This window comes from Strongylocentrotus purpuratus, unplaced genomic scaffold, assembly GCF_000002235.5.
Source record: "Strongylocentrotus purpuratus isolate Spur 01 unplaced genomic scaffold, Spur_5.0 spur5_scaffold_6, whole genome shotgun sequence".
NCBI lineage: Eukaryota > Metazoa > Echinodermata > Echinoidea > Camarodonta > Strongylocentrotidae > Strongylocentrotus > Strongylocentrotus purpuratus.
The window spans coordinates 45,640,303-45,665,641 of NW_022145612.1; the positions used below are offsets into that span (position 1 = coordinate 45,640,303).

Here is a 25,339-nt window from a genome sequence, read left to right on the forward strand (position 1 = left end):
ATTTCTCTTTCAACCAATGAAAGAGCTATCCCGGTGCTATTTTTAGAATGCACGGGTACAACGTATAAATACCACCGACCTCTAGTGAGTTGTTCATAGTAGAGCTAGAGACGCGTACAGAACCAGCTAATGGATTCGATTGTCAAACGGATAAATTTGGATTTAACACAAGAATTTGAGCACAATAATTAAGCTATTATATTTTTGATGCCCCGTAGCTTGCAGTTGCAACTTTTTGGTGAGTTTTAAGCACTTTCTTGTATTTATTGCTGATACTTTATGTGTGTTATCGAATAATTTTTCGGAAGGTCGAAGGCAAGTTTAGGATTTCGATTTGTGCAACGGCACCGGGCGGACAGACACACTACCGTTGCATTTGCCTAGACTTTGTCATCGGCTGCAGCTGCACCGGGTCCATCTCCGGTGGCGGTGGTCGATGCATGGTGGTAGATTTATGGTGGTAGATGGTGTGATACTACACAACCTTTGCTCACCTAGATCTACATGTGTGTGTAACTTGATTATGTTGACTTGAAATTGACAAGGATTTTCTATTGTATTTCTTTTAATGCTTAATCAGGGCCCCCGGCCCCCTGTGTTGTAACTGTAAGTAAAAAGTTGCGATTGATTAAAAATGCTTCGCAAATTAAAAAGTAATAAAACTGTGCGCTTGCTTTAACTAGACCCTAGAGTAGACCTAGAGACTCCTTAGACCAAATTTTGTTATCTCTTTCGTTTGTTAGCCTCTTAGGGTCGGCTTCTATCTTTAGAGACAGAAGCCGGCCATAGGGTCTGCTGTCAATAAAACAGCCACCAAACTTTGGACTAAAAACATAAGGAAAATGTCATTTTACTTTTAGACCCTCTAGGCCTACTCTTTAGATCTAGACTCTATACATAAAAAGGGGCAGCATGAACAATTTTGACAAATCCTTCAACATGGGAGGGAGTCATCAAAAGTCATTAAAAATCATCAAAATCATCAAAAGTGGTCAATTCCATTTCAGTTTCAAATCTCGACTTCTAGATCTAGTTTAAAGCACATTAATATATTCATGAAATTCATTTTAGCGGATTCATATTTGATGCATTTATTCTCGAAAATAAGGCCTAGATCTAGACTCGACTCTAGGTTAGTATACATGTACATCGGTTTCACTTACCAGATTGACTGTATAATGCATTTAAGGGACTTTTTCTGGATTTTCTTCTTAGAAATTGAACTCCGTGTTGAAATTCTTGCAGCCTTATTTTAAACTGTTGGCTTTGCTGTCAATGGATGACGTCATCTTCCTTCGTGCGCCATAGGAAGATTATCTCATTAGATTTTGAAGTACAATGTACATGTAGTATGTACATTAGGTAGGTCAATGGTCTTTGAGGTCAATTTCTGAAATTCCAGGTATTACATTGTAGCCTCGCTATCGCGATATAGAACCAACAATAGAGGTAAATGTACAGGGCAGCGTCTCACAAAACCGTCATACATGTAAGTACAATTTCACAGACATCCATTAAGTTTAACACACGTTTCAATGGGATGTCGGTGAACTTGTACTTATGACGGTTTGATCATGAAACCCTGCCCAGCTTCAAACAAGGTGATAGTATGAATCACTATAGGAAGACTTTCTAATTAGATTTTGCAGTAAAGCAGGTCAAAGGTTGAGGGTCATAGAGGTCAGTATATGAAATGTCATGCTTTAGCTTTATTCAGTTTATTTGTTTATTTAAAATTAAAGTTCATATTACATGTGTATCTCTCATCCTAATCCTAACCCTACAACTGTATGTGTTGGCAGTCCATGTACATACATAAACCGTTAAATGATGTTTCTTTTTCGTTTTCCTCACACAGGGCGAGATTTTACCGATTCACCGAAACAAAATAATATGGCTGCGATTAGGAAAAAGTTGGTCATCGTTGGAGATGGTGCTTGTGGAAAGACATGTCTGCTCATAGTATTTAGCAAAGACCAGTTCCCTGAAGTCTACGTCCCAACAGTATTTGAGAACTATGTAGCTGATATCGAAGTAGATAGCAAACAGGTGAGATGTTCTTACTATCATTTGTTTTAACTTTTTAACTCAACAATTTTAGTCATCCATGTATGATTGAACAGAATCATGCAAGGAACAGTACCGGTATCAAAATGTAAATGTCTTGTCTTTTTACTCTTTTACATTTATCTGTACTGCACTGGTATGCAACTTATGACTGCAGTTTAAGTTCTATTTAATTTTTCAAAACTATGACCTGCCTCATTACATCCTAGACGCCCCAAACATAGATATTTTTAAGAAAAGGCTCTGCGATTTTTTCACAAACACCAAACAGAAATAATTCCACCAGGTCAACCCCCAGGTCAGCCCTCTGATGCGATGCGGGATCCCGCTTTGTCGGAGTATAATCCAGAACCAGACAAAGGGAAAAATAGAAAGTGAAAAAATCAAATGCAGAAAAAAAATGCATATATACTGTACATGTACAGTGTACATGTACATTTTATAGAGACAGTCAAACCTGCTTTAGTGACCACCTGTCTACAAAGACCACTTTTTGTGTTTCCCTTGGGTAGTAGCTACACATTGTAGACAGACTAGACAGGTTTGACTGTAGTCTGTAAATACATGTACTGGTAATTCTGGTATACATGTATACTGGTACATGTAGTCATGTACACTGTAATTGTAAAATAAACACTTCAAATGAATAAACTTGAGTGATGACAATCATGGTGATGAATGATGAGGAACTTAAATTGGAAAGCATTTTCCTCTTGAATCACTTCTCCAGGAATGATTCAGATTACAGACCTTTTCATGTTTTCATTTATGATGAATACTCAATGAAAATTATATTATCTTTCCTTGGGGAAAAGGATTACATGCCTGTCAATCCACTTGTCTAGTTTTTGTTCATATCCGCCCCATTTTAGTACATACAATGTGCAGAATGCAGACAGAACTCACAGAAGTCATTCAGGACTCACTAACGCTGTAGACATGTATCTCACATGACTGGTCAATTTGAATGTTTACTCACCTTTTGGTGATATCAACACACATGTATTCCATGGTTAGTTACGTCCGTAAGTCCTGTTGGACAGTTGGACACATGCCATGTATTGTTCCCAAACAATGGGATGAGTTGACAGTGGGGATGAAAAAGGGGCTGTTTTCTGCCTATCCTACCCGCATTCCTGCATTGCTGACATACCATGCATACCATTGAAGGGTGGAGTTGGCTGAGGTCAGCACCATACCTTGGCAAGTTGGCAGCATGTCTGGATAGATTTGTCACAAATTAAAGGGTAAATGCTATCGGGCAATATAGTAATTGGTGTAGTAGATACATGTGCATGTAGGTAACTTGTGATACATAATTTAATTTTAACATAAAGGGGTCACATTGATAATCTTGTTTGTCACTTCATCAAGTTTTTTTTTTTTTGGGGGGGGGGGGAATGGTTCAGAAAGCATTTTTTTTTTTTTTACATGCTTAAAAACAGATTTGCATACATGTACACCACCTGTACAAAACAACTTTATCTATCTGTCAAGGGTTAGTCAATTATACTGCAGCTTCCATACATCTTTTATCAAATATCAAGGCATGTACATCTACATGTACATGTATATGTACTTGATGTCTGTGTGTTCATTAAATTTCAAGTTTCATTTCCTCAAACTCAATGCCAGTCTGCAATTTAATTCAGACAATGACACCCACTAGCATTTTTGGAACGATGCACACGGACAAAGTCTCCATTTAATCACACAAAATACGCCCCTATGTAAATATAACCTGTGAGACCCGTTCTTTGTTTGTGGATAATATTTTCCCACAAGTTCTGTTTTGGGAATACCCCGCCATGTACAAATGTACGTTCACATTAATTTGAGCCCACGTTATGATAGACTAGCTTCAACACTGTACAGTGGGTCATTATTGTCAATACTATTATTTTTACTAAAACAAGTAAAAACTAAAAAGAGTCTCTTACAATGACACATTACACCTATACTGTAATTCTGAACTCACCAAAAGTTTGTAGGAGCTGTACTCCTGCTGGAGCATGTACTGTATATTGTTTGAGTTTAAAGGGAAATCCAACTTAATATCAAAAAACTCTAAAAGAATTGCATAAAGATTCAAGAAGCAGACTGGTAAAAATTTGAATGAAATCAGACAAAAAATGAGAAGTTATGTTTTTGTTTTTTAAGTTTGGGCTCTTCAAATTGGCTAAATCGGTAATATCTTTATGATGTACTTGGTGGACAACTTTCCCATTTGTTCCAACACACAAATTCACTAAAATTTCCATTTTTTGAAAATGTATGACTCGTATGATCTTTTCTTTTAGAGGACCTGTAATGATATACTCTCCATAATATATTTTGAGTAGTGCACCAAGGGTGAATACACTTGGGAGAATACACTTGGGAGAAAAACAGAAATTAGAGATATTATTTGTACACAACAAATGGGAGAGTTATCCGTCAATACAGTACATCACAATCCACTGACAAAATTGCCAATTAGAGATTCGCATATCTGTAGTGATCTCTTTTTTTTTCAAACATAACTTTCTTTGTATGATTGGTCAGATTAACATGTACACTGTACATGTACATACATGTATATCAAACTTTCACCATTCTGTTACACGTACTTGGATCTTTTCTGGTTTCATTCAAATAAGCTTATTACAAGGTTTGGATTGCCCTTTAAAGAAAAATGCATTTAAATGCCAAACTTTGTGTATTAAAGGTAAAGACCAGTATTGGAAACGCCCCAATGTCAAAAAATGAAATGGAAGCTCTCATTACCAATCATGTGAAAGAATATGTTTTGACTAATACATGATGATAACAAAATTGCCGGGAAACCGCCTACTAATTCATATATTTGGTAAATTTGTTTCTGTCATGGTCTGTGAGAGATATAGGGTAGTCCCATATACATCTTTCTGTGTATAGTGCTTGTAACTTTACGAAGAATGGGCCAAATTTCTTATCATTTTGATGATTCCAGAACCTTGCAGATGCTAGATGCTAGATGATCAACCTTTTCTGATCGATTCCACAACGTTTCTTTCACAATGCAATCGCATGACCATAACTGGTCTTTACCTTTAACAACATGTAAATGTAGGCCTACTGTGAAACTACTACCGTACATGCTTTCTACAGACAGTTTTTTATAATGCCAAAAGTGGATACTCACATGTACATGTACTGTACATGTACTCACTACTCACAGACTTCAGAATACCTTCACTTACATTTATTTTCTATTCTTATTCCACTTATACATCTAGATAATAGATATCTAATTCATTTTGCTTTCAAGTCAAATCGTACTGTAGAATCATTTCCTCCCATACCTACATGTACTGTACATGTACATGTAGTTCCATTGTTCATGCAGTCTGACTTTACAGGGGTCTCTGCCTTTACAACCTACGATACACATATACATTGCACACCCAGTGTACTTGTTGTTTTGGGTGTGGCTTAGTTACTGCAGGCAAATGAACTTGCCACTGACCTAGAAATATTTGGCCGTTTCTTGAACCACCTAATCTGGGCCTTGAATCTGGCTAGGGGTACAGCTGAAGATCAATGGAGAGAGGCAGGGGGGATGCTCACTTTGTCCAGGAGTACGCAGTTTAAGGATGTGCACAACAGTGTAATGAGGTACCCGAGTACACTCCCAGGCTCACAAGCAAATACTCAAATATACGGACGCCATGTTTTTTTTTATAATTTTTTTATAATTTTTTTGAATTTTTTTGAATTTTTTTGATTTTTTTTTTGAATTTTTAGATTTTTAGATTTTTTTGATTTTTTTGCCACTACCATACCACTCGGCAGTTTCCCAGGTCCCTCGCCGAAAACGAATGCAATTTTACTTTTAGTTGCAGCTGAAGGCGCCGATTTAATAAGAATAATAACAGTAAACAATTTTGTTTTAAAAATCAAAGATGGCAGAATAATCCATTTTCCTCCAAACATTTTTGTCCAAACAGAAATCTGGACATTTGGTCCCAGTTTCTGAAAGGTGAGTTTGACAGTGCTTGAGTTGGGAAACATTTTAACCGACGGTACCATGCCAGCGGCCGCCGCTCTCCCTGGCACGGGTAAGCGTGGGCCTGGACATTTTTTTGTTTTTTTGCGGCCGAATATTCGGTACGAGAAATCGTACCCGAGTAGTTGTCAACCATGCGGGTACTCCAGCATTCGACTACCCGTTGCAGCCTTAACGCAGTTAATGTACATATTGTACTCTAGTCTGTAAATGTTCATGTGCATGAACAGGTTAACACCATCAAATGTAAAATAGATCCTACATGTAAAACATGCATTTGTTTTATAAGACTGCAAATTAAGCCATTTTTAAGAAAGATTGGTACATTATTTTGCTGTAATAAATTTTCACTACCGTAGTTATACAATTATCGTACATTTTGAGAAAGCTCATAAACTTCCGCTTTTCCACTTTTTCATCTTTTCTCTTTCCTTGACAAAGTTGTCATTGCTTTAGAGCAATAGTTCTGAATCCATTTCAACATTTGCCCCATCCCTCAAACTCAGTCTGACAGTTTGCCTGTATACAGTGTAGCATGTCTGACCAAATCTGACCAATTTGGGTGTGAGCAATCTGTAACCTACACTATATGTACACACTACACACTACACAGCAAATATATCAAATACATCATATCGATATGATAAATCATAAACTGTACTTGATGAATCATAGCATAACACAAGAACTGATCACTGGCTGAATATAAACTTGCATACCACCTACACCATACAGTATAAACGCCCACATCTCTACACACATACAGACCCTTCTATTTGTATGTAGGAAATTGTACTGCTAACAAAGAGAAATCAATAATAAAGGTGTGACACAACAGGGAGGTGAGAACTGAAAATACTATGAAGTTTATTAACGGCACAATGCACATTAACATACATGTAGTACTGTACACTGCTTTTTTTTAGTCCAATGGAAAAGTGCACATGAAGCTACAAGATTTAAACTCTCTCATACAGTATGTAGTTTGGCTATTTAGTGTTGCGAAATGAAGGGTGAAATAAAAGGTCGAGCAAAAACATGATGTAAATACATACATTGTACATTTTAAAGCCATGTTACACTTGTCAGTGTGTACATGTACATGTATGTTAACAAACTTTAAATGTTTTGTCTATCCACATTTGTGTACTTTAGACCGTACTTTGTGTAATTTGCAAGTATTGTCAGTAAATGTTATCAATAAATTAAATACACACCAGATTATATTACAGTTTACATGTACGTGTAAACTGCTGTTCTTATACTCTTTTCACACTGGTTTTGCTTAACCCCGTACTTTGCTTAGCCCCGTACTATCCTTAACCCCGGACTATTTTTTTGGCTTTTCACACTCGCTGTTTTAAGTCCCGTACTAGCGCCTATTCCGGAATAAGAAAATTCCCGCTGTTCTCACTGCATTTCGTTAACCCCGGATATCGTGTATGTTATGTTGGACATACTTCGCATCTGGCCAGCTGCGATACGCTCCATTGCGTAGTACCGGACTATTTTTCGTTTCTGTTCTCATTCATTTGCTTAGCACCGCAATTGCGGGGTTAGCAGGAGTTAGCACCACAATTGCGGAGTTAGCCCTGCTATTTTGCAGGGTTAGTTAACCCCGTACTATAGGTGGGGTTAGCCAACTTTAGCCCACTTTGGTAAAAACCAGTCTGAACAGAAAGTGGAATAGGCTTAACCCCGTACTATAGGTGGGGCTAAGACCCCCCCTTAACCCCACCTATAGTACGGGGTTAAGCAAAATATTGCCAGTGTGAAAACAGTATTAGAGTAGGAATCGGTCTGAAAGTCAGTCTGAAAGACGGGATAGGGGTATAACCCAGAAGACATCATTGCTGAGATAAGAAGGAGGAAGTGGTTGGGCTTGGGTCGTCAATCACCATTTCCTCATTCTTCAAACCGGGTTCCTGTTCTTGATGATCGCCAGTCGTTCTGCGTTTGTGTCTGGAAATGCTAACCAGTCTATTCCAAACACACAGACACACACACACAGACATGCACATATTGTTGCTTGGAAAGTGATCGTAACTTTTGGCAACATTCAACAATTTCATGTTGAAAATGTAAAGGAAGATATGTACATGTATGCCTCTTATTTTCTTTTAAAGTTATGAAACTAAGTAAAGGTTAAAAATGTAGTGATAAAGAGCCCCAGTAACTGTTGATTAGTAATTGTATCTAATTGATTAATTTAATTTACCCAATGGCTATCAAAACAAGTACACCCTGTAGGTCTATATTACATGTACCTGTATGTATGAAAGCTACCAGGGAGAGACATGTAAGTTGCATGTATGGTCGTTGTAACATACATGGTACATGTTAATGCCCAGCTGTGAGGCTATCCAAAGGACTTGACAATTTGATATTTATGATTAAAGGCTTTACAAAAAAAGTGCTGGTGGATCGACCTGGTTGGAACCTTCGACCTCCTAGCTACATGTATAAGACCACTGCTTTACCACTGAGCCATCACGTCTCATAAGACTTTATGTCTTCAAATGGGTTGGGATGTTCAATGATAAAATCATTACAAACAAATGAAAAGAAGTAAAACCAAATTTTAGTTTGGTTTCAAAGTACCCAGTAGCCTTTGCAAATGAAATTATTGGTAAATAAATTAATAAGTATATGAGAACAGTTTCATCTTCAAAAAAGAAAGAAGGAAAAAAGAATCTTTAAAGAAAACGAAACCAGCACTTGTGATTCACCTACTGTAATGGGACCATTCACTTTGTTGGAATCTTCACTGGCTTCATGCTTGCTGTCACAAACAGACTGTGGTGAATAAGGTCCAGTTTTCTTGCTACTTGAACCTTGGTAATTAAAGACCTTGAAAGCTAATTTACATTGCATGCTGAGTGCTTATCAAACATGGAATGAATACAGGTTGTGTTCATAACTTCTTTGTACAATATTATACAGGTACTATAGAGTCATGGAAAGGCGATCACATGAAACTAACCACGTTACTCACAGATGTGTACATGCACTTCCTTTGGCTTATTGATAAAATCATTTTCATTTTTAAAGCAAATACCTCAAATTCACACAAGATGAGATTAGAAATAACTGATGCATGATATTTTTTCTCCCTATTTTCCTTTTACTTTCGAGCCAAGTATTTTCTTGCTTGTGTACATGAATACAGAATTTGCTATCCATGTTGATTCAGCGCAAGCTAACTATTGTAATACTGCAGTAACTTATTCATCTGAAAAATTCAATTGCTCGTTTGTCTACTGAATGAATTGATTTATAAGCTGAGATAGACAGTGGGTGCCTGGGTGGGGATGGTCAAAATTTGTAGAGTACACTTTACACACCCAATCTGACTGATTCATACACCATTTAAGGGTTTCGAAATAAAAAGAGTTGACTCTCCATTCAGATTTCGGTAAACACAATTCTTCACCCACACACACATGTAAATGTCTAGGATGAGTAATAGGTATCAGGCCTGATAAAAACCTGATTTAAATCGGTTTCCCAATTTTTTTTTATTTTTCCCAATTTTTTTCCGATTTTTTTTCTTCTTCCCGATTTAAAAAAAAAAAAAAATTGCCCTATTTTTTTCTCCAAATTTTCCAAATTTTCTTACTCGAAAGGGGGGAATGTTGTTAGATGCTATTTTTTCCCCGCGAATCCTCTTCTTTATTTTTTACTCAAGGGGGGCGTGGTTGAGGGGAAAACAAAAAACCTATTTTTTTGTTAGTGCTCACTATCACCCCTGAGATATGGATCAGTTTGTAACAATGCACATTTGTACAGTATGGCTTCATTACATGTTTTATCATACAAAGTTGTCTGCAGTTGTGAAGTAAAATATCAAGGACATTAATGATCAGAGAAAAGAAAAGATTTACAAAAAACTTACAAAAACTGTTTTAATAATTTACACGTCCAGATGTACCTAAAAGAGTCCTCGAGTATTCTGAAATGAGACAGACATTGTATTGTACAGATACAAAGGCTTCCAGCATAGTATGAAAGTCTGTAAACAGTCTAATAATTGTGGAGCAGCAGACAAAATAGTATGGAAGGTCACTAGAACATATTTCTGTGAAGATATTGATTGTACTCCATGGGTTGGTACTCATAGTCGGTACAGCACATGTGGGAAGAGCTACAGTATGTGGCCAACACCCATGACACACTAATCCATGTATCTCGTATCAAGGGCATATACAGTACAGTTGTATATAGATGTTAGACAGCTACAAAAGTAGATACATGTGTACATACAGCTGGAATGTGTCTTTGTCTAAAATTGATGCAGCATGAGTAATTGACGTACTTTTATTTTTTTAAAGAGTTATCTCATATTATGAGGTAAAGAAAAAACAGCAGTACTTTTCAACCTTGAGTCATACAATGAGAATATGATTTAGAGAAAAAAAGAAAAATTAAAAAGGAAGAAAAACTAAAGAGAAGTGTAGAAACGTATATGATTTCCAATATTTTGTTTTTGTTGTTTGTTTGTTTTACCTGACTGCTATTAAAGAAAGTTTATACCTGTCTTGTACATGTAAAGCAAGCAACCGGGGGACCGACAGTCCAAGACATACATGTTTATTGGTTATGAACTTGTATGAAATTTTTTGGGATAAGGAATAAATCATTTAACATGAAAAGTTAGCTAACTCTTTGTTCTTATTTCTTTCTTTCTTTCTTTTATCCAGGTTGAATTAGCATTATGGGATACAGCAGGTCAGGAAGACTACGACAGACTCAGACCGCTCTCATATCCAGACACAGACGTTATACTCATGTGCTTTGCTATCGACAACCCAGACAGTTTGGAGAACATCCCGGAGAAATGGACACCAGAGGTAAAGACCCCCAAAATACTTTGCATCAATAAATTGTTAAAGGGTTTAATTGTAATACACTATAGCCTATAGGTTTACAATTTTTACTCGAAATATAAATATGTGAATCATGTGTATGCATACTTGTATGTGAGGTGTTGAGGTACATGTACATGTAGGTTGGGGTCGACTGTAGCCCTCCTCCCCCCCCCCCCCCCCCTTGTAAGAATTTAAGAATTGCAGACTGGTACTGATATTTAGGCAGTGAGGTGGTCAATTTGTAATTTCTTAACATACTGTAATCTCTTTCATTTTATGAGAAATATAAGAAACTACTCTTTATGATACCTACGGTACATGTACAACTGTAGATGTGCAACTGTAGCACAGTTGAGGGAATTCAACTTCTTTATCTGATTATGACTATAATCATATTTATACTTAAGGGAAAAAAGAATGATCTGGGAGGTCTTTTTAGTTGTGAAATTTTGTTTATTACTGTTCTTTCATCTCTTCCTGTCTAATGTAGGTCAAGCATTTCTGTCCCAACGTGCCCATCATCCTGGTGGGTAACAAGAAGGACCTCCGTAACGACGATAACACCAAGATGGAGCTGCAGCGGACGAAGCAGACCCCCGTCACGTACGACGAAGGCCACCAGATGTCCGTCAAGATCAATGCCGCCAAGTACATGGAGTGCTCGGCCAAGACCAACGACGGGGTCAGGGAGGTCTTTGAGACGGCCACAAGGGCAGCACTGCAGAGTAAGAAGCGCAAGAAGAAGCTCTCATGCAAGATCTTCTAAACTTCGAAGACATCGGACAATGATCAAACTATGTCAGTCAAACTAAGCTTTTATTATTAAATAAAAGGCATATGTTTCAGTAAACTTTTGAGCTATAAAGTGAGCTTGTACATGAAGGAATTTACATTTCAAGAAGACCATAGGAGGGATGTGTACATTGCAGGAAGAGCATATGGACCAGATGCATTTACCACAACGTAACTCTACATTGAAGATGCAACCCGCGGGCACCTCAGATACCAAGGTCGCGCACATGAGTTTGTGAACTCCGCTACACCTTGTGGCTTGTGTCTTGAGATTCGTTTACCCCTGTACATCTCCAGGCGGATGTAACCATTTTCTTTGTAGAGATAATTTGGCCAGCTGAGCTCTCCTGTATTACCACGTCTAATTACCCAGAGAATTTTTTTATAAATAGAATAGACATTAGGCCTAGTAAATGGAACAGCTTTTCTTTCTGGGATGAGTGTTTCATATTGAGTAATTGAGTTAGTACCTGGAAATAAGTCTTGTTTATCATTTTAAGCAGTCAAGCTTAATGCACATCCATGATGTGATAAAGTAAAGCACTAAATATGCAATATAGATTTGTAATTATTTCTGTTGTGGAACACTGAATATTGTCTTTTGAGCGCCAGAAGGGTGTTATTGCCTTTTTCAAACATATTCTTATGAGAGGGAATCAACACCTGTTCGGCTCTTATGTCTCAGTCACACCTTTGCGTATTTGGCCGGCGTATTGCTGTGTATTCATGGCAAGCCGTTTTAACATTTATTCCTTTTTCTTGATATCAAGAAATGAATTCTTGATATTAAGGAATGATTATCCGTTGTAACGCAATGGTAATTCTTGATATCGAGAAATAGGAATAAACGTCAAAACGGCTTGCCATAAATACACAGCAATACATGTATGCAAGTCAATACGCAAAGGTGTGACTGAGGCATTAGTCAAAATTATGCTCTGTTGCTTACTCTCTTCTTTGTCTTGATTTAAAATGATTATCCCCTGTGGAGAGCCAGAGCCAGAAGGGAGTAAACTCCATACCAGTATAAAAAGGATACAAGTTAGGACCCTTCTGGCTCATTCAAGTAGGCGATATGTGTATGCATACCTGAAGACAACAACGCATTGCAACAGCTCTAGTATTTTTCTTAAGAAATGGTAATTCATAAGAAAGTTACACAAAAGTTGTGTAGAATGTATGTACATGTATATAGTATAAATGTAGGAAAGGCTCTGTTTGTTTTCCTCCCAGTTTCCAGTTTCCAGTTTCCACTTTCCAGTTTCCAAAGTTAATTAGGATTCTTAGTTTTAATGGTGATTCACTTCGTAATACTTATGGAATTGATTGTGGATGCTTTCATGTTTGAAACTAAGCAATACAAACTGAACAAGAGCATTATGGAAATAAGCTAAAAAAGCTACTGTGAATGGCATATTCTTGTAAATTAAGTGTGTGTGTGTGTGTGTGTAAGTGTGTGTGAGATAGAGAGAAAGAGAGAGAGAGAGAGAGAGAGAGAGAGATCGACATCCTTTTCAAGTGTGCCTATTTTGTAATGAAGCGACCTTCAGAAAATTGCCTTATTAAAATGTTTGTTCTTAAAACATGATATACTTTTTTTTCACAATGTGCCTTTTCAAACTGAAATGCCATCATGAGATTTTATTGTGTGTAACTTTTGCAATTGATAATTTGTTAAGAAATTATTCAGGGTTTTGGGAGGTGAAATTTTTGTACATTTTCTTTCAGCTGTGATGGGTGTATGTTCTTTACATTGCCAAGAGGTGAAAAAGGGGGATTTCTTTTGCCAACGCTTTCACTTGTGTTTTTGCTTGTTTTCTATTTCCTTGTTGTGAAGTTTACAAATACACAGTACATGGTAACTATGGAAACATGATCTGAGTGTAATCTATACAATATACAGTGTACATTATGTGTTGGAAGATGACTGCATCTTGGTGCCTTTTTGGTTTTCTTCCATTTGTCTCAAACTGTTCAAGGCTCGTATGAAAAAAAACTACAACTGCTTCAAAGATTGTCATAGTGAATGTACATACATGTATGGCATTGAACATTATGATGCATTTAGCAATTAATAAAAAAAATTAATAAAATGTAAATCAGAGATCTTGAATGACAAACTTACTCACGTTTTAGCAGATTCAATTACTTGACAAACTGCGATAAATGTACATACAGTACATACATGTACAAGTATTCTCCAATATTTTGTGTGCAGGATGAAAAAAGTCACCAAAGAGACAGAAAAGTTGCATCTGGGCCCTTTTTCACAAAACTTTTTATCAATAACAAATTTGCCTTAAGCCGATCATACGGTTTTAGTAGCTTATAACAGTTATTGACATCAAGTTTTGTGAAACAGGGCCCTGATCTTCGAGCTCATACCCTATTCAGTATTTCTATTTCATGATGCAGTGCCTTGGTACAAGTTGGTAATTCAATTTTTGTTGTACTTTTTGGATCTCAATGTCATACTGTTAAGCAGCGAAGAGTGACCTTAAAATGCAAAAACATGAACATGTCACTGTGAAGCTACATGTACATGTATATGTACATTGTAGATTTTTAGTACAAGATTATTTTGTGTCATGTACAATTGTACATGTACAGTGTACTAGATATTGAATTATCGCAAGTCATTATCTGTTATTAGTACAAGATTAATTTGTGTCATGTACATGTACTATATATTGAATTATCGCAAGTCATTGGTGACAAATCACAAGACTTTAGCTGAAGGGAGGTCGTCAACTCGTCATGCAGTGATCTCAATTTTTCAAAAGTTCATAACTAGAAGGCATGTTTATTACCCAATACAAGTCTTGTCGATGCATTTATTAATACAATTATTTGTCATTATCTTTTTCAATTGTAAGCTCCAATGATAACACTTATATTGTCTTTCAAATTACCGTCAAAAGTCCAGACTTGTAATAAAATCACTATAAATTTTTCAAATTTCAATGCCTTCAAATTTCCATGAGTCTTCACAAAACATTTTGCTGTTACAAAGAGCATCAATGTATCACTTTGGTGATTTGTATATACTGTATGCATATATTGGAAGGTGAAATTTGATGGTTATGAATATATTATGAGGTTGTAGATAAGACACAAAAAAGAAAAAAAAAATATATTCATTAAATTGTTGATACAAAATAATATTCTATGTTTTGTTTTGTTGTCATGGTGAGTGTGTTTGTGTGTTAACCATAAATGAATAGGACATCCTGTTGTTGGGTGTTGCCACTCAATATTGTTTTGTCAGATAAGTACATGTATATGATTAGGATTAGTCATATACTCGTATAGAATGACAGAAGTTGTTTTTTTCTTCCAGAACGTACTTGAACCAGAGTACCTTTCATGAGTACTCAAGGGATATGTTTGAAGCTTGTGTATAACATGTATATATTTGGGTGTGGTACATGGTATACAAAACCTGTTTTGTTATTTTCACTAATGGTTAGGAAATGGGAATAAATGAGTATAAAACCAACAAGCAAAACATTATAAACCTAAACAAGGCAAAAAAGAGAAAAGAGGGTAGGGTTGATGGGAACTTAATACATTCGTAAAATAGTGCCAAATAATGCTAAGAATCTGAATGATATAAGGATTTTGCTACCCACTTTTCAGACAAATGAGTGTATTTTCGGAAGGTGATGGAATGCCTGTACATGTTTGTGGTTAAGAAACCAAACAAATTACAGGAAGTTTGAACAGCAGGACAGCATGACATATATGGACAGTTTTTTTAAATCCTTTGTTACTCCTTTGATTTTTGCACTCCCTTGATTTTGAGGCATTTAAAGTTATACATCAGATTTTTTTTAATTAAATTTTTTTCATTAAAAATGTGATAAATGAATGTTCAGACAAGTTGACAGAACGATGAATTTAAAGAGAGATAAATGGAATCGGAGAGTAGCTGAAGGGCACTGAGACAGGAGAGAGAGAGGGAAAGAGAGGAAGAGAGGAAGAGAAAGAGAGAGAGAGAGATGAAGAGAGAGAGAGATGGAGAGAGAGAGAGAAGAGCGGGGGAGATGAGTAACGCATCGTCAACTGCCAAAATGTGTTGTTTTTCCATCCTTTGAGGCTGAGCAATCTCATTTAAAACGTCAATTGAGTCTGACATAAACAGGATGTTTTTGCCTCGCTTGAGCCTAATCTCGTACTGTTTCATCATTTTGTTATACAAAGCCATCCTACAGAGGGCATTTAGATCAAACTTAATTCCCAAACATCTGATTAGGCGGGAATTGGTAATACCGTTGTAGGAATCTCACTCTCTTTCTTTTCTCTCTCTATTTGGATGACCTCATTAAGCTGGTATGTATGGAATGGAAGAGAGTCCATTGTTAAATGTATGCTCTCGTGCACAACAATGTCTATCCCTTTGAATAAATAAAATGCGTATATGGAGATACCAGGCACAGTGGCATGGGGTTCCACAGGGAGTGAAAGCCCACTCTTCTTTGTCAATGAAACAAAAGGGTAGAAAAACTGCTTTTATTTGTGTATAATAGGTTCGAGTACAGAACCAAATAAGGAAACACACCATTTTGACTAGAGTTACTATAGTATTCAAAGTATTCAAATTTTGAAAATATTTATAGCACCTGTTATGTGTCATAGAATTACATGGAGGGAAATCCTTGATGAAATTCATCTTGCAAGAAAAGGCTATTTTCGTAATGTAATCCAATGAAATGGATATATTCCTCAACATTCTGAGTGCAAATCGCATTATATTACAAGTTGTAAGGTTTGTATAACCTAGCAACACCTTATGTGTGCAATTTACATTCTGACTTTTGAAATATAATTATTTGAACAGGTGAATGTAATAGCCCATTATAGCTAACTTAACAAATTCCAATGCATTTTTTAAATGGTCTGTTTATTGTTGCTATGTCAGGCAACATTTATGGCTGTCAAAGACAAGTTATGTTCAAGAAGTATCCTTAAAATTTGAATATAATGGTAAACTGGTCTATTGTGTCTGGAATTACAAAGATATTCATATTGGAGAATATATAGTGCCCTAGAACACAGGTGTATAAAGAAAGAGAGAGAGAGAGAGAGAACGAGAGTGAGAGAGAGATAGAGAACGAGAGAGAGAGAGAGAGAGAGAGAGAGACAGAGAGAGTGAGAGGGAGAGAAAGAGAGAGAATGAGAGAAAGAAAAATATTCTATTGAAATCGAGCTACTCAATAATACTCATGAGTCATGACCCATATGGGCATATGTCAACAATGATGTGACATTTACTCCTGAAATAGTTTGTCATACAGAATAGAGTTAGGTAAAGCATTGGGTCCAGTGCTCAAGTTCAAGGGGTCCTACAACGGTGAACAAAGTCTCTAAATTTTGAGTTGTATTTTGCAGAGAACATGGATTTTCATTAATTTTTTTCTTCACTAGTTCATATTCTGCTGGTGCAAATCAACACTTGTATGGCATGACATAGAATCCACAAATTTTCTGTTTTTATTTAATTTTTAAAAAATTACTGAAAAAGTCAGGGTTTGCTTGAATGAGTGTGCCTCTAAAAATGTGATGTTTCCCCCCTCAGTTCTAGAGTTGTATCAAAATATAGTTGCATATGTATAACAATAAAGAGATCAATGTATAACAAAAAATGATTATAAGAATGAAGAGACAAAAAACAAATATCTGAGTCAGTATATTTCATTAGAATGTTTTCCCATTGTTTATTACATATATATTATTAGACAAACCTCATTCAAAATGTTATTAAATGATCTAATACAATAATAATACTACTGAGACTTCAGAAGTCACATCTCTATACATGTCACTAATAGATCGCTAAATATTTCTGTAACTGAATTTTTTCACCTTGAACTATTTATGAAATGAATGTACCGGGTACACAAATCAAAGTAAGATTTCTGTTAATACATTTACCATGATAATTCATTCTAATTGAAAATCTTGATATAAATGAATTGCCTAACCTCTCTGAGTTGCACATAACATATATGCAAAAACATCCTCAAACCTTTATATCATAGTGTATATAAATAAATCTTTCAACTTACAAAATGGCATACAGAAAATGATGCCCTTACTCAGTTATAGTGCTCATAAAATAGCCTTTAAATGTCCAAGTTTTAGCAAACACTTGGAAATAATAATCATATACAAGTCTATATATTGTTATAGTTATACATTTTCTATATATAGTTAGTCACAGTAGTTCTCCCCTTCTCATCTTTTTTTCTCCTTTTTCCTCTTGCCTTTTTAATTTTTTTTTATAATACAGACAACTATTGTTTAATATAAAAAGACATACATTTATACCACTTATATTGTATTGCGGTATATGTATCTATGCAGTTAGACTTATATTCGATATGGATGGCATTTATTCTGTATCCACAAGTAGGAAGGATGTCAATATCTTCTACATCCTTTTATCATTACCTGACATGTAAAAAGATGAGATGAGGTAACCATCTTTAGAAAAATATTAAACTATGATAGATGTAATACTGATTTATCACTAGCGGTGTAGCTAAACATAGCTGCTGCTACTCTGTAATACCAGTATTCTCTGAAAACACAAGGTTGAAAAATAGAAGAAAAAAAATGAAAATTGTTCAAACTACATCTTCTTGTAGATACGACTGAACAGGTTAGACCTCTAATATGGAATTCAAATTAGGCTTTTGTTTAGTATATAAGGGGGCACGGAAGGGGAAAAGGGGAGGTCATTTACCCCTTCCCTAAAGTCTGAATAATGCAAATATTGTAAATTCAATAATACGGATGGAAAATTAATTAGCTATATATAAATATACTTATGCTAAAAAACTAACTGTAATTTATACAAGTTAGGGGGATATTCCGACATATTTCTTGCCAGCCAGGTTAGTTTACTCCTAGATTATTCACAATTCATATATATGAATGAAAAATTTAACCAGAGCTGAAAAAAATATGAATTTCTTCAAAAAAGTACAAAACCAGCCAATAAAGAAATAAATCAATTTTAGGTCTGACTAGAGAAGTTAAAGATATGGGCCTTAAGAAGTAAACTTTAACAAAGGGAAACTCATCTTGGAATACATATATATGAATCAAGTATGCAAATATTACAATGAAATAACAGACCAAATACTATCAAGTCCATTTGCTAAATCCTATTCACGTTTTCATCATTCTATATCTTTAAAAAAAAGTGAACATATAGTTTTTTTGTCATCAAATATGGTTTTTAGTTTTAGGGACAGGTGACATGGGCCCGCCCTGTCTTATAAACAATTGTGATCAATTCAAATAAAAAAGAAAACATTTACAGCTCTGAGATTGGAGTTTGTTAGTTTGCAGGATTTGTCATAAATTTGGATCAATTGGAACTCTTTATAAGACAGGGCCCTCTTAAACTGGGCATTGTGGCGTGCGCCTGTATTCCAGCTAACAATGGAAGTTACAAGCTGATTCAGCCAAGGATGGTGACGTTTAAAGGTCGGTCCCCAGACGTAAATGATCATATCTGATTGATAAATGTCTGTAAAAACCAAACACACACACACCAACAGTTGGGGGATAGAATAAGGAATGTTTAGTATTTCAATGTTGGGTCAACAAAGGGGATATATAGCATATACTCTGATATATAACATGCATAATTAATACAACATAATACAACACATACCTTGAAATCAAATGAATACTTTGATACGTATGGAACCACATAAAAAATAATTCTCACCACAGTTACTTTAACATGAGACAAATAATAGCACATCCAAAGTCACTTCCTTGCACGTCCTTTCTCCAAACCTATATATCTACTCATATACACATCAACATAAAATTGCACTACATTTGTAAATATAATATACATAATCAGGATTACTGACAAAAATTTGAGCATGGTTGGATAAAAGTATTGATGTAATTATCTAATCACTGATTCAGTCTTGCAAATGTTTCTATACAATGTATCATGTACATTGAGTAAATTATGCAATTTAACAAATAACCTCTTTTTAAAGAGCGAATAGGAACAAGATTTTACAAAAATTATTGAAAAATAGAGTGATTTTTCAGGACGATTCAATCAAATAATGACTAACTGAGCTAAGTCAAGCAAAGCGACATGATAAACCCTGCCGACAAAGAGGGAACAACACAGAACAAAGAATACCAAAATAAACTAAGAGAAACTAGTCAGCATTTACATGCAGCATATTGTTACATATTGGAGATGAAGACAGCTCTGTAGTACTAGTTTAATATCTATTAATCATCAAATGACACTTCACATGGAAATAACCACAGTCCTCATAATCTTTGAAATTATCTTGAAATGGTAGGGTACGAGGGCTTCAAGCAATTACTTTTTTCAATTTCAATTATTTTGTAATTCAAATGATTCTTCTCCCAAAAAAGCTAGTAGGGGTCTTTGCATAACTATCATTCTGTCAAAGGGGATGGTATTTATTCATTTTGAGTCTGATACAAGTATGTAAAGCAGGACAATGAAATAATGAAAACAAATCAATATAAAATGTACCACTTTGCTCGATATACTAGAAAGTCTATCCTCTAGTAATGCTGTCAACTCAATACAAAAACGTAAACTGATATCCGTCATTCTGTTTGTTATGTATGATCCAAATACGTCATACACAGCTGATACACATGTGATGTTTATTTTGGCTTCTTTACGTTTAGAGTTTGTTGCTTTAAAACATGAGCCACTCCACATGAGAGGTTCCTAGTCAAGCCTGGTAGTCATGCTAGCGGATTTAGGGTTGGAATAATTGCCAACCAACGAACACCCTGTTGGCCCACAGGTTAGGGTTTAAGCCCGTGGACAGCTATCATAACCTCCGAAATGCTGATCGTCGGAATACTTCCATTTTAGTCGATTAATGAAACAATCCTTGACAGGTTCTTAGAATCCAAGGCCTCTTGTCAATAAAATCTGCAAAAATCTCAATCTCTGTTACAGAGTGATGAGAACTGAGCTCATTCTCTCCTGGTGAACAATGCCAAATGGAGGCATAATTCATTAGATGTTGAATAACGGAGAGGATACATCATCACTTTTCATCCATTCATCACCCGGGTAGGAGGATGAGGGGCTACGAGGAGTTCTTGAGACTGATAGAGGTCTTCTTTGAGTGCCTTAGAGACAGATGGTACAATCGGCAAGGAATGGGTAGAGACTGATCATCATTTTCCATTCACCATCCCGGTAGGAGGATGTGGTGCTACGAGGAGTTCTTGGAACTGATAGAGGGCTTCTTTGAGTGCCTTACAGACCTGTGACGACGTACAGGTCGTACAATCCACAAGGAATGGGTAGAGACCGATCACCTGGCTCCATGTACTCTGGTCAACTGCATATATAGGAAATCAAGAGATAAGATGGTAGAGAGTGAAAGAGGCCAGAGGGAGCAGGGTAGAGTTAAAGGTAAAGAGCAGTAATGGTCATGTGATTGCATTGTGAAAGAAACGTTGTGGAATCAATCAGAAAAGGTTGATGATCTAGCATCTAGCATCTGCAAGGTTCTGGAATCATCAAAATGATAAGAAATTTGGCCCATTCTTCGTAAAGTTACAAGCGCTATACACAGAAAGATGTATATGGGACTACCCTATATCTCTCACAGACCATGAGAGAAACAAATTTACCAAATATATGAATTAGTAGGCGGTTTCCCGGAAATTTTTTTATCATCATGTATTAGTAAAAACATATTCTTTCACAAGATTGGTAATGAGAGCTTCCATTTCATTTTTTGAAATTGGGGCGTTTCCAATACTGGTCTTTACCTTTAAATAAGCATAGAGAGCATTAATAGAATTTTTCAAGATGGACATACATACATGTTTCAATATGCAGGGGCTCCAGTAACTATTGAGCCCTGCAGAATAAATGTAAATTACTTTGGAAATTTACAAAATATTGTAAATTACGTGCCAGAAAGCATGTGGAGTCTGCGCAAAGTTGTTAGAGAGAGAGAAGGGATGGACAGCTGTACATACCATTGTCTGCAGTAGCTTTCTTGAGGGATTGCATCAGTGTTGTGACAGCTTGTAAGACGAAGGACATCTCAGTCATTCTGGATCTGAAATTTATTTGAAAAAGAGTATGTAACACATGTGAGATATGAGCAATTTCTATTGTAATACTTTATTTTCAGAGAAGAACGCCGATCATAAATATTGTTAACCCAATAGCAACTAAACCGCCCGAAACCGCACATCCTTTACTCACTGAACCGCCCGAAACCGCCCGTCCGTTTTCAACGCACTATAGTTTCCGTTGTAGGGTCTACTGTTATGATGTTATACGTGCGTAATCCTTACGATGTCTACAGTAGGATTCTGTATAGAAAAATAGTGCATGTTTCATATTGTTCAGAAAAATGTCAAAATGAGATGAGAGCAATATTGACAAATCTTCCAGTGAGTAATAGGCCATTTTTACAAAATCTCTAGTTGCTAATGGGTTAAGGGACAAATATTTGAGGAAAGAAAAAAAACAAGCAATTCATCTAACCTTGGAAGAGGACACTTCCCACTCAGCCTCTCATCTTCCACATACTTCTTGAGCACTTCCTGGCATCGCTGGAGCAAAGAAGCCAGCGCCATCTTGGTAAGGGCTCCCTCGTCTGTTGCATCTCTAAGAGGTTTCGTCTGGGAGATGAAAGAGAACTGGAGAAGGGTCTCGAAGCAGGCCTTGGCAAACTCCTCTCGTAGCTGACGATTGTCTACATCTGCGGAGAACATGTCCAAAAAAAATTCATAAAAAGTTAGAGTGTACACAATGACATTAAAATGTGAAGTAACCTAAACGATCATTAAATAATGAAAGTGAATTTCAAATAAGAGGAGAAAGCATGAACTGCTTTTGTGTGTATCTTTTTTTTCTTCTTAATATGGCTGCATATTTCTCAGACAAATGTTGCTCTCATAACTTAACTGCTAGCATCAGGCTTGTCTAAAATAGCAACAACAATTAAAACAAATAATTATTCTTTCAATATAACAGATGGTTACCCATGGTTCTCGATAGAAACGGCCACAAAGACTGAATATTTTAATCAAATAGGTTTTTCAAAAATGACATTGATCACATAATATTCATGAAATTTGTAGTTTTCACCAAATGTTGTGTTTAGTGATTGACAATCTCACCTAAGAAGCTTGCTGTGCTAGCTGAGTGGATAGAGCCTCTATTGAGGAGGGCCATGATGCGAGCTGTAAAATGCTCTGGAACACTAGATGAGAAAGGTAGAATCTCCTCCCGTATGAGGAGCACGACCTTCACATCCATGCCTTCATCTTTCTGCTGCTCCTCAACTGAAAGGGTGGAGGGTGTAGGGCTGGGGAAAGAGAATGGGATGATTGATGTTATGAATGGGCTGCAGGAAGAAACTTTTCTCCTTCTCCTCACAATCACCACCACCACCACCACCATCATTACCATCATCATTGTGAATATCATCTTAACTGTCATCCTTCTCCTTATCAATCATCATAATCACAAAAATAACTTTCTCCGCTACTTTTTTTCTATCATCATCATCTTCATCATCACAATCACCACCACCACCGTCACCACCATCACCAATATCATTATCACCAACATTACCATTACCATTACCATCACCATCACCGTCACCGTCACCATCACCATCACCATCACCATCACCATCACCATCACCATCACCATCATCATCACCATCACCATCACCATCACCATCACCATCACCATCACCATCACCATCACCATCACCACCACCATCACCATCACCATCACCATCACCATCACCATCACCATCACCATCACCATCACCATCACCATCATCACCATTACCACCACGATCACCATCACCATCAGCCTCTTTCTCCTCGGTATTATTGCCATCCTCATCACGATCCAGTTTCTAACCCATCATACTGCCACTCACTGTTCTGAGAAGAGGAATAATTCAAGCGATGCAGCCAAGTCCATCCACATGTCTTCAAACTTTGCGCTGAATTCCGTTTTCCTGGCCACCGGTAGTCCCACATGTAGGATATCAAGTAGGCACTGTACTGCAAGCTTCCATGTCGAAGGGGCAGGACATGCATATTTGAGACCCAAGGGCAGCTGGAAAACCTTTGTGATGGAAAAAAAGAAGGTAGGGGAAATATCTTACAAAATGAATTGCATAGCAAAACCCTCCACTCGAAAGTTTATAAATGTAACTGGGAATAGTACAGAGTTTTTCTCCTCTCCCATTTACATGTATCTTTCATGAACTGCTCCCTTCCATTCTATTTCTCTTATTCCCTCTCTGCTTCCCTCTCATCCTCTATTAAACTCTCTCTATCTTGCACTTCCCTCAACCCCCTCCCCTCAACCCCCTCCCCCTCCTTTTTTTTAATTTCACTCTCTCCTTATTTCCAATAATTCCCTCCATGCTACAGTGACTGCAATAATGATGACAATTGTTGTAGTAGTACATTCAAAGCTCCTCTAGAGTGTTGGGAGCCCAACAAATTTGATGGCAAAATTTCACTTAAATTGTATCATAATGTGAAAGAGGATGTCATTTAAGACACATTTCTGCAAGGATTTTCAAACAAATGTGTTTGAAGTTGAATATTGATGAAAGAATACAAAATTTAGGTTTTCTGCATACAACAGAAAAACAAACATCATTAAATAGATACCAATACCATTCTATCTCATCAAGCTACAAATCAGGTAAAACCAGGAATCTGTGATATATATCAGCATTAAAAATCAACCCTGATGTAATAAGTTTGATCGTAAAGAAAAATCCCTTTCAGTTTTCCTAGGGTAAACCGCATTGTCTTGTTTTCCCTTTAGTGTTCCGAGGGGCTGGCAAGGGCGTTTCCTTGGCTTAACGCAGACAATTCACAGACTTGACAGCCAGCCTCTGACTGCCCTTAAAAGCCCCCGACACAAGTTCAAAACATGTCAGCTTGCATTACCTTCATGTGTTAGATACTTCCCACCCATGTGCTTTATGCCGGGACAATTCTCTCTCAACCTTTACCCGTATCTTGAATCTGTGCATGAATCTTGAGTCTGTGCATGCATCTGGATTTTTCTCATAGTTATCTGATTTCTTTCTCTTCCTTATCTATCATTTCATTTCATGACATCTTCTCCCCTTCCTCCCCCTCTTAATTTTCTCTCTATTTCTCTTTATTTTCTTCTCTTTCTCTCCCTTTATCTTTCAAAATGAACCCTACTCCCCCTCTTCTATCATCCATCCTTTGTACTTCTTGTTCCCCTTGCTTTCCTCTCATTCTTTTTCTTTCTTTACTTGCCTTCCTTTACCTTTTCTTCCCTGTTCATATTGATTATTCTCCTTCAATTTTTGTCATTATTTGAATTCCTCTTTTAATCTATCTATCATTCTCTCCCATGTCCTTCCTCTCCCCTCCCTTTCTCTCTTCCCCACTTGCACGCACATCTTTCCTCCTCTCCCCCTTTCTCTCCACTCCTATCTTTATCTTTCGTCCGTTTTCTCTGCCCCATTTTTCTTTATTTTTTTACTTTCTACCCACTCCATAG

General features: G+C 36.6%; 2 protein-coding genes across 9 annotated transcripts in view; one reads left to right on the forward strand and one right to left on the reverse strand.

The window, feature by feature from the left end:
• The first annotated feature begins 112 nt into the window (after positions 1-112).
• On the forward strand, positions 113-13,878 carry LOC575855 (ras homolog gene family, member). 2 transcript variants are annotated; one of them, XM_030999864.1, is made up of 4 exons: positions 113-238; positions 1,859-2,049; positions 10,795-10,944; positions 11,453-13,878. In XM_030999864.1, the coding sequence occupies exons 1-4, from the start codon at positions 208-210 to the stop codon at positions 11,726-11,728; spliced, it is 648 nt and encodes a 215-aa protein (XP_030855724.1). In that variant the 5' UTR covers positions 113-207; the 3' UTR covers positions 11,729-13,878. The 2 variants fall into 2 exon arrangements, with proteins under 2 accessions (XP_030855724.1, NP_001229582.1); NM_001242653.1 differs by lacking the exon at positions 113-238 and having other exon boundaries at positions 1,894-2,049; positions 11,453-11,728.
• Positions 13,879-17,442: 3,564 nt separating this feature from the next.
• LOC587512 (protein MON2 homolog) overlaps positions 17,443-25,339 on the reverse strand; it is a 69,499-nt gene continuing 61,602 nt past the window's right edge. For all 7 annotated transcript variants that reach the window (XM_030973612.1, XM_030973616.1, XM_030973614.1 and 4 more), the window contains 5 exons: positions 23,718-23,908; positions 22,942-23,129; positions 22,304-22,520; positions 21,787-21,869; positions 17,443-21,137 (listed from right to left, as the gene is read on the reverse strand). In XM_030973612.1, coding sequence (XP_030829472.1) covers positions 20,971-21,137; positions 21,787-21,869; positions 22,304-22,520; positions 22,942-23,129; positions 23,718-23,908 — 846 coding nt within the window. In that variant the 3' untranslated portion in view covers positions 17,443-20,970. The remainder of the gene's footprint in view (positions 21,138-21,786; positions 21,870-22,303; positions 22,521-22,941; positions 23,130-23,717; positions 23,909-25,339) is intronic.

Coding starts and splice junctions, on each gene's coding strand:
- LOC575855 (XM_030999864.1), top strand. CDS start 208: ATGCCCCGTAGCTTGCAGTTGCAACTTTTTG. Junction 239..1,858: donor CTTGCAGTTGCAACTTTTTG/GTGAGTTTTAAG, acceptor TTCCTCACACAG/GGCGAGATTTTACCGATTCA. Junction 10,945..11,452: donor CGGAGAAATGGACACCAGAG/GTAAAGACCCCC, acceptor TGTCTAATGTAG/GTCAAGCATTTCTGTCCCAA.